This window comes from Propithecus coquereli, unplaced genomic scaffold, assembly GCF_000956105.1.
Source record: "Propithecus coquereli isolate 6110/MARCELLA unplaced genomic scaffold, Pcoq_1.0 Scaffold310, whole genome shotgun sequence".
NCBI classification, from domain to species: domain Eukaryota; kingdom Metazoa; phylum Chordata; class Mammalia; order Primates; family Indriidae; genus Propithecus; species Propithecus coquereli.
The window spans coordinates 1001492-1011042 of NW_012148731.1; the positions used below are offsets into that span (position 1 = coordinate 1001492).

The 9551-nt window shown below is 42.5% G+C and overlaps 1 protein-coding gene across 1 annotated transcript in view; it reads left to right on the plus strand.

The window, feature by feature from the left end:
* The window catches only part of AK7 (adenylate kinase 7), a 90253-nt gene that overhangs the window by 65458 nt on the left and 15244 nt on the right, over positions 1-9551 (plus strand). The window contains exons 10-11 of the mRNA XM_012650077.1: positions 921-1049; positions 1776-1911. Of these exons, the coding sequence (XP_012505531.1) occupies positions 921-1049; positions 1776-1911 (265 nt within the window). The remainder of the gene's footprint in view (positions 1-920; positions 1050-1775; positions 1912-9551) is intronic.

Sequence of the window (9551 nt, forward strand, 5' to 3'; positions counted from 1 at the left end):
ATCCTCCTGCCTCAGCCTCCCGAGTAGCTGAGACGACAGACACAAGCCACCACACCTGGTTAATTTTTTCTACTTTTAGAAGGGACGGGGTCTTGCTTTTTGCTCAGGCTGGTCTCAAACTCCTGACCTGAAGTGATCCTCCCGCCTCGGCCTCCCAGAGTGCTAGGATTACAGGCGTGAGCCACCACACCCAGCCAGAAATGAGTATGTCTCGAAAAATCAGAATAAACTGTGTTAAAAGTTCAGTCCCGAAACAATGTTGTTCGAACAGTAAATTAGGCCCCTTGTACACCAGACCAGAAATTCTTCTGTTTCTTTGTTATCTTTACGAGGCTAGCACAATACACTGTATTGTACACTACGTTGTGAAACTGGTGGCGTGTGATGCCTGAGCACTTATTCTTTAGTAATTTTTACATTTTTTTCTTTTCCTTTCTTTTTTTCTTTTTTTTAGACAGGATCTCACTCTGTTGCCCGGGCTAGAATGCAGTGGCGTCAGCCTAGCTCACAGCAACCTCACACTCCTGGGCTCAAGCAATTCTCCCGTGTCAGCCTCCCGAGTAGCTGGGACTACGGGCAGGTGTACGCCACCATGCTCAGCTATGCGTTAGTGATTTGAGGTGCTCCTGAGCACACTGTATCTCCCCAGGCCCAGGTCAGCACACACTTGTTGAATACCTACTGAATGAATGACCATGAACCAGAATGTGAACTATTCGACTAGGCAGCAGGCGGTTTCAGGATGCCGGGCAGCCACGGTGGTGGCTGGAGAGGGGCAGTGACTCTGAACTCTTGACAGAGGAGCGAGAGCTAGCTGCAGGGTCCAGAGACTTTAGAAAAGACACGTTCCTGAAATAAAAAACACTGTGTCTAGTTACAGATCATTCAGAGCTCGCTGTATGTTCCCTATGCTCTTTCAGCCGATCAAGATCTGTATTCTGGGTCCTCCCGCAGTGGGGAAATCCAGTATTGCTGGAGAACTGTCCAAGTACTACAAACTGCACCACATCAAACTGAAGGATGTCATTTCCGAAGCCATAGCAAAACTGGTAACACTTTGAATGACTTTATTGCGAAGTTTTATATTTTAGAAATGCTTTTCTTAGTCATATAAAAAACAAGTAACTAGTTCTACATGATGGTAAACGAACAGATTTGTTATTTTGATTGGATTTTCTTACTGGCCCCAGTTATGAAAACACAGACCCCCGCAGGGCTTCCTCTGTGTGACGGAAGCATTGCGAAATCGAATCTGCCTCCGGCTGTTGCCGAAAGCATGCGGGCTTAGCTCTCCAGTCATCTTCTCTGTTGACTGGAACATTTTTAGGTTTTTTATCCTCACGGTATGTTTCTCAGGATATTATCAGATATTTATTTATGAACTGCTTTTTATAATTTTATTGGGAATGGTGAATACTGAGGTATGTATTCATGCCATTTATGGAAATGGTATGAATAAATGATTACTAAAACTCTTGATTTCTACAAAATATGTTTCCTTCAAGATACAAGGTATTAATAATATCTTAGAAAAGTGTAGCTTCTTAAGCAGTTCTGGCATTAGCATGGAAATACATTATTCCCCTAAAAACAGAGGAAAAACCTGAGGCTGTCATCCATCTTTTGTATATACAAGCATCCTGCAAGCTTTTGCATGACAGCTGGTGTTGGGTAGGTTCCCTGTTTGGGTACCAGACTTTTCCCGGGATCACTTGCCAGATGATTTGGGAGTAGCAGGGCATCACCCAATTTGAATATCCCTGTGGGGCATGTAGGAGTCGATTGTCGCACCTAAGGATGCAGGAGAAGGAGAAGAAGAGGAAGAAGGTGAAGAGGAAGAAGAGGAGGAGAACGTGGAAGATGCTCAGGAGCTCCTAGACGGCATCAAGGAAAGCATGGAACAGAATGCAGGTAACACACACACAGCATGGAGCTGCGCTGACCTTGTTCCCTTTTTTTTTGTTTTGTTTAGAGATAAGGTCTTGCTCTGTCGCCCAGGCTGGAGTGCATGATCATAGCTCATTGTAACCTTGAACTCCTGTGCGCAGATATTTTTTTTTTTTATTGCAGCATATTATGGGGATATAGATGTTTAGGTTACGTATGTTGCCCTTGCCCCTCCCCACCCCCCAAGTCCGAGCTTCAAGCGTGTCCATCACCCGGATGGTGCACATCTCACTCTTTGTGTATGCATATACCCGTCCCCTCCTCCCCCCCCCCGCCCGCATCCAATAGATGTTATTCTTACATGTGCACTTATGTGTTGATCAGTTAATACCAGTTTGGTGGTGAGTACATGTGGTGCATTCTTGGGATACTTCACTTAGTAGAATGCGTTCCAGCTCTATCCAGGAGAATACAAGAGGTGCTATATCACCATTGTTTCTTAAAGCTGAATAGTACGCCATGGTATACATATACCACATTTTATTAATCCACTCATGTATTGATGGACACTTGGGTTGTTTCCACATCTTTGCAATTGTGAATTGTGCTGCTATAAACATTCGGGTGCAGCTGTCTTTTTTATAGAGTATCATTTGTTCTTTTGGGTAGATGCCGAGTAATGGGATTGCTGGATCAAATGGTAATTCTACTTGTATCTCTTTAAGGTATCTCCATATTGCTTTCCACAGAGGTTGCACTAGTTTGCAGTCCCACCAGCAGTGTATGAGTGTTCCTATCTCTCCACATCCACGCCAACATTTATTGTTTTGGGACTTTTTGATAAAGGCCAGTCTCACTGGAGATAAGTGATATCTCATTGTGGTTTTGATTTGCATTTCCCTGATGATTAGAGATGTTGAGCATTTTTTCATATGTTTTTTGGCCATTATTCTGTCTTCTTTTGAAAAGTTTCTGTTCATGTCCTTTGCCCACTTTTTGATAGGGTTGTTTGATTTTTTCTTGTTGATTTTCCTGAGTTCTAAGTAGATTCTAGTTATCAACCCTTTATCGAATTTGTAGCATGCAAAAATTTTCTCCCATTCTGTAGGTTGTCTGTTGTTCTTGTGACAGTTTCTTTGGCTCTGCAGAAGCTTTTTAATTTGATCGGATCCCATTTATTTATTTTGGTTGTTGCTGTGATTGCCTTTGGGGTCTTCTTCATAAATTCTTTGCCTAGGCCAATGTCTAGAAGAGTATTTCCAACATCTTCCTCTAGAATTCTAATAGTTTCACTCCTTAGGTTTAAATCTGTTACCCAGCGTGAGTTGATTTTTGTGAGAGGTGAAAGGTGTGGATCCTGGTTCAGTCTTCTACATGTGGCTATCCAGTTTTCCCAGCACCATTTATTGAATAAGGATTCTTTTCCCCAGTGTATGTTTTTGTCTGCTTTGTCAAAGATTAGATGGCTATACGAGGATGGTTTTATATCTGGGTTCTCAGTTCTGTTCCACTGGTCAATGACTCTATTTTTGTGCCAGTGCCAAGCTGTTTTGATTACTACAGCCTTATAATAAAGTTTGAAGTCTGGTAAGTTGATACCTCCCATTTTGTTTTTATTGCCTAGAATTGTTTTTGCTTTGTGCGCAGATATTTGTGAACAGCAGCTATTTTTTTAATCTGCTTATAAAAGACTACGTGTTTGCTATTAAAAGCAAGTATGGAAATTATGATAAAAACAAAGAAATTTCATTCATAATCTCACCCCCTAGGGAAAAAAAAAATCATTGTTAACATTTTGGTGACTCTCTGATGGTAGAATAGGAAAGAACTTCCTAAACTAAAAAATGTCAAATGTGTGTTCATAAGTGTTTTATAAGAGTCAAACATCGTTAATTAAAACACAAAGGACAAACCAAGAAAAAAAATGCTTGCCACCAATACGATAAAGTTAATATCCTTAGTATATGAAAGTATACTTAGTATACTCGGGTAAATTGATAAGAAAATCATTAAATCCTTAAATGAAAAAAATGAATGAATAACATTGGACCAGTGATTCATGCAGGAAGAAATATAAATAAATGGAAAAATATTCTTACTCACTTGGTAATTAATTGTAACCAGTTTGTTGAACAAACTAATCACACTAAGGTGTCCCTTTAAACTCAAGGTCTATATTCATTCTTTCCAAGCCCTTGGATAGCATTTCAGGCTGGTCCCATTGCTACTCTTAGATGTTAAATGAGCAGTCTGTGGCCGTACCAGCCTGAACACGCCTGATCTCATCTCATCTCAGAAGCTAAGCAGGGTCCGGCCTGGTTAGTACTTGGATGGGAGATAGTAAATGAGAAACCCCTTTGTTTATTCATGGCTGAAGAAGTCCATCCCAATCAAATACTTACAAATTGGGTTTCATTTTTTAATTTTGTATTTTTAATTATTATGGGTACATAATAGTTGTATACATTTATAGGGTACATGTGATGTTTTGATACAGGCATACGATGTGTAATAACCAAATCAGGGTAATTGGGGCATCCATCACCTCAAGCATTTATCATTTCTTTGTGTTAGGAACATTCCAATTCCACTTTTTTAGTTATTTTAAAGTATACCATAACTTATGGTTGACCATAGTACAAACTGGTTTTGAACTGCAGTCTCTAAGGGAGCTTGCTACCTGGTAGGAAAGCAGTTGTAGCAGTCATTAGAAAGATAAAAACACTTCATTTTTACTCTTAGACTGTTGAGATCCTCCATCAGACTGGTTATTCTAGTATATGTCAATACTTTGGACTCTTGCCTGTAGGGGCCGTCCCTGGGCAAATTGGCTTAAGCCCAGAGTCAGCGAAACTGGGCGTGCTCTCCTTGGGGCCAGAGGTCAATAGGTTCGGACACGGCCTGTTGGACAAACAGAACTATTCCTCATGACAGATAGCTTTATGATTGATAACCAAGCGCCTGGGGTCTTGCAAACAAGCCAAGGCATCTCATTGTCCTGCATACAGTAATGAGGTAAAGAAGTTAAGATACAAGAAGTTAAGATGCAAACGTCTGCTTCCCTTAAGCAATCGTCTGGAAGGAATGAAAACGTGTTTCCTCAAGACGCCCAAGGTAGTCACGTACCAGGAAGTAGCTGCCGGACATAGAAAAAGTATATAATAAAGCGACTGGTAGAATTATCTACTGCAGTCTTTTATGTCTTGTGTGTGTCTGTGTGTTTCTTTCTGTGTCCATCCCCCGTTCTGCAATCCGGGCCGCGACACTTGCCCAACACAGAGTTTCTCCCTCTGCCAGGCTCTCGACCATGTTTGCTTTCTTTCCTCCTCCTTCCTCTTCCCCTCTTGCTGGTGGCTGTTTCTGATCCTCCAGGGTCAGGCTGGAGAAGGACAGAGGCACATGCCACTGGCTCAGATGTGAGCCAGCATTGGGTGACAGGTGCTCCCGCTTGCCGTTCCTTCCTGGGTTGCACTTCCGTGGGTTTTTCAGATTCTCTCGCTGCGAATCCCCGCAGTAAACTGCACTGCACACCCTGGGGGCACAGCCGGTGCCTGCTTCCGTGGCCATCCCTGGTCTTCTGGCTCTATACCCTTTGTTCCTGGAGGTGGTCCTCTTCCCAGCTGCTAATCTCCACCGTGGTTGGGGGCCTAGTTTCTTCCTCCTAACTTCATCCCACCCCCTACACGGTGTCTGAGTCACCCACAGTCCACTTGGGGACGTGCGGCTGTCCAGAGCTGTTTGACAGTGGCCAGCATGAGCAGGGTTCAGGCTGGTCCCTGGTTTTTAGTCCCCACGTTTGCCACTCTCCCCTTCCACTTCAAGGCCTCTAGTCTGTCATGCTTCCTCTGAAGTCCAGGCTATCCCTGTACTTCTCCTTCTTCCCACAGGCCAGTCTGATCTAGTTTCCTGATATGGAGAAAATGTGTTTTGGAGGGTTTTATTGGTTGATGTTTTGGGTTTTTTTTTTAAATATTGAGACAGGGGTCTTTCTATGTTGCCCAGGCTGGTCTGGAATTCCTGGGCTCAAGTGATCCTCCCACCACAGCCTCCTGAGTAGCTCAGAATGGTTTAGTATTCAGACACCTGAGTGTCCACTTAAACCAGCCGATTATCTGAGTCTTGGTTTCTGCTTTGGTGTGGGCTGGGCAGGAAGGAAATGGAATTTAGAATCCCAGAGAGATTTCCCAGAGGGGAAGGGAAGTACCCAGAAAGCACAGGTGAATGCTTGGAGATATAACATTTCCTCTGCCTCACCGATGAGACATTTGGGAGTCACGATTTTGGTTTTAGAGAGTCTAACAGAGTCCTGGCACCCACCTTTGAAGTAGGCACAAGAAAACCAAGATAAGACATTCTGTTGTGAGGACACCTTTGGTAAGAAATTGTTCAAGGCCACATTAAGGGGTGGTGGACTGGGATTTTTAGGAATCCACAAGTGTGGCTGGGCATGGTGGCTCATGCCTGTAATGCTTCTGAGAGGTCTAGGCAGGAGGATTGTTTGAGGCCAGGAGTTTGAGACCAGACTGGGCAATATAGTGAGACCCCATCTCTACAAAAAATTTTTTTAAAAAAGGGGACTCCACAGGTGTACATGGCCATGTGTACATAAACCTCATGGCTGGGGCATAAGGCTAGAAACAGGGGGCTGGGGGCAGTGAACCATGCCACCCCCTGGAAGAAAGGCAAGAATGTCTGATATTCAGGCTAACAGGACTAGGCAAACATTGAACCTTACTTACTAATATTAATAGAGACATATAATTGGTCTTTGCAAGGACTCAAGAATCTTATCCAAGGGGTTAATGTAACAGGATGGTGTGAAGTACTAACTGAACTCTTTTCATGCCCGGGGGTGGGTGGCCACGTAGAACAAGAATTATAGTAGAGACAGTGCCCAGCTGTACATAGTCACTGAGTCCCCCAAGCTCAAAAAGGGCTTGTCCTTGGCAGGAGACTCTGTTCTTCCCCCAGGTGCAAGAGGGGCCAAAGAGATGTAGGAGGGGCAGGGGAGGGAGCAGAGGAAGTGGTCTTTGGGGAGAAGGTAAGTCTTTAGAGCAGCAAGCGTCCCTTGCCACCCCCACCTACTTCCTATGATATTGGAATAGTTCAATCCCTTTTAACCTTAAGAAGGTATTTTTTTCTTTCTCAAGTTTGTCCAAAAATCCTTCCTAGTCATACTCACCTGAAACTAGAGCATGGACCTTGATTATGTCTGAAGAAAACAAGACCTTTGAACCCGCTGCGTAGAGGTTAGCTCACCTTTCCCTTGCGTGACTGCACTTGTTGTCATAGGGTTCCAGTGATTCTAGTAACCCAAGTTTCACAGTCCCAAGTGTGGCCTCTCCACATCCGACTCATAATTCCACTCCCATCGGCCCCGACAGTGTTGCCAGAAAAAGGACTTTGTTAAAGCATAGAGTGCACTAATTACAGATTCTTAGTGCTCACTTTATATATTTCAAAAGTGTTGTGCAATTATTGAGTCTAGTTGGTGAGATTCCCAGTGATCCTTGGACTAGTCTTTCAACTTTTCTGTGACTTTGAAGATAAAAAGTTAGGGGGAAAAAGTCTGTAAATGTATCAACATCTTAGTGTCTATACTGTGCGTGGTTTATCATAAACCCTTGGCTTACAGCTATTTTTTTTTGTTTGGAAACAAAAAGCATTTGTTTATTATTGCTCCAATCAAGGCAAAATTTCTTAAAAGAGCCTTGGCAATGGAAGTGTAATCAGAGCCGTTACTCATGAATTTATGGTTTGTTCTTCTCTGCTGTTGAGACTTACTGTTTCACACACACCATCCACTGCAAGACCTTTGTTATACCAGAGGATGAAGAATACACCTGGGAGTCACAAAGCATGGCTTGACCACTTGCCTAGTGCCTGACTTCACACCAGTCACTTATCTACTCTGACCCTGTTTCATCCTGTATTTAAAAAATGGGGAGAGGTCGGAGGTGGTAGCTCATGCCTGTAACCCCAGCACGTTGGGAGGTGGAAGCGGGAAGACCGCTTGAGGCCATGTGTTTGAGGTTGCAGTGAGCTGTGATCCTGCCACTGCGCTCCAGCCTGGGCGACAAAGGGAGAGCCTGTTTCTGAAAAAAGAAAAAAAACACAAAGGGAGAGAGAGGAGGAGATGACAGAATAAACAAACAACCCGCCCCCCGCTGGAGGATCAACTGAGATAACTTAGGTAATAACAGAGAGGACATGAATGAAATTGAACTGTAAACTCTAAAAATGTATACAATATACAGTATCACTCATAACACGGAGGAGTAGGAGTCCATCACCCAAGGCTGGGTGACAGTCACAGAGAATCTGAAGCCCGGGCCAGGACAAAAGATATTCACGACCAAGTCTCCAAACTCACTAAGGAAGCATCTGGCTTGACGAGCCACTTAGTATGGATCCAGGTGTACCCTAGAACTATTTTATTAGTTTTATTTTAACTTAATTTACATTTCCTAAAATTCTAAATATTCAGGGGTACAAATGTTTTAGGTTACATGGATCGGTTTTGCAATGCTTGAGTCTCAGCTATAGGTGTGCTCGGCACCCAAATAATGTTCATAGTACCCATTAGTAGGTTTTTTCCCCTCCCTCCTCCCCCTGGTTGATTTCCACTGAGTTTTACTTCCCTCTGTGCACATGTGTGTTCATCGGTTAGTTCCAATTTTATAGTGAGTACATGCGGTGTTTGTTTTTCCATTCTCGAGATACTTCACTTAGGAGAATGGTCTCCTGTTCCATCCAGATTGTTGAGAAAGGTATTAATTCAACTTTTTTATGGCTGAGTAGCACTTCATGGTATACACATACCACATTTTATTAGTCCACTCATGAATTGACGGGCACTTGGGTTGATTCCACATCTTTGCAATTGTGAAAATTGCTGCAATGAACATTCGGGTACAGGTGTCTTTTTGATGAAAAGTCTTCTTTTCCTTTGGGTAAATACCCAGTACTAGGATTAGTGGATCAAATGGTAGGTCTACTTTTAGTTCTTTGAGTAATCTCCGTACTGTTTTCCATAGAGGTTGTACTGATTTGCAGTCCCACCAACAGTGTATAAGCGTTTCTTTCTCTCTGCATCCACACCGGTGTCTATTGTTTTTTACCTTAACATACATTTATACAGGCAATAATAAGAAGGCTATTACACAGCAATTCAGTGAGTTTTACCTAGTTTCAAGAACAATGCATGCAGTTGCTAATGATAGATAGAAACACTGTATTAAAGACCTAAAAATACAAACATCGTATAAATAAATAAATGTCCAAATTAACTGCTGAAATTCAATACAAATAAAGTAAAAATTATATCACTTCATCAAAATCAAGGGAAAGCATATTTCTTTTTGTTTATTTTTATCAGCACACTAAAATTGGATTAATGCCAAAGAAGTGCTGTGTAACTTGTCAAAGTGTTCAAATTATTTATGTCAAAGGATTAAAACTGGTGAATGGTTTATCCAAGTATTCAAGTAGGTAAGTAAAAGAAACTAAATAACATACAACACGGGAACCATCCTGGTGGGATGTTAACTGCCTGCATTCACCATGACTACCTACCTGGTGAGTTGCCAGGATTGGCATGAAAAATCCACATCCACATTAGGCTGGAGAGAGCTACCTACCTTTTTTTTTTTTTTTTTTTTTTT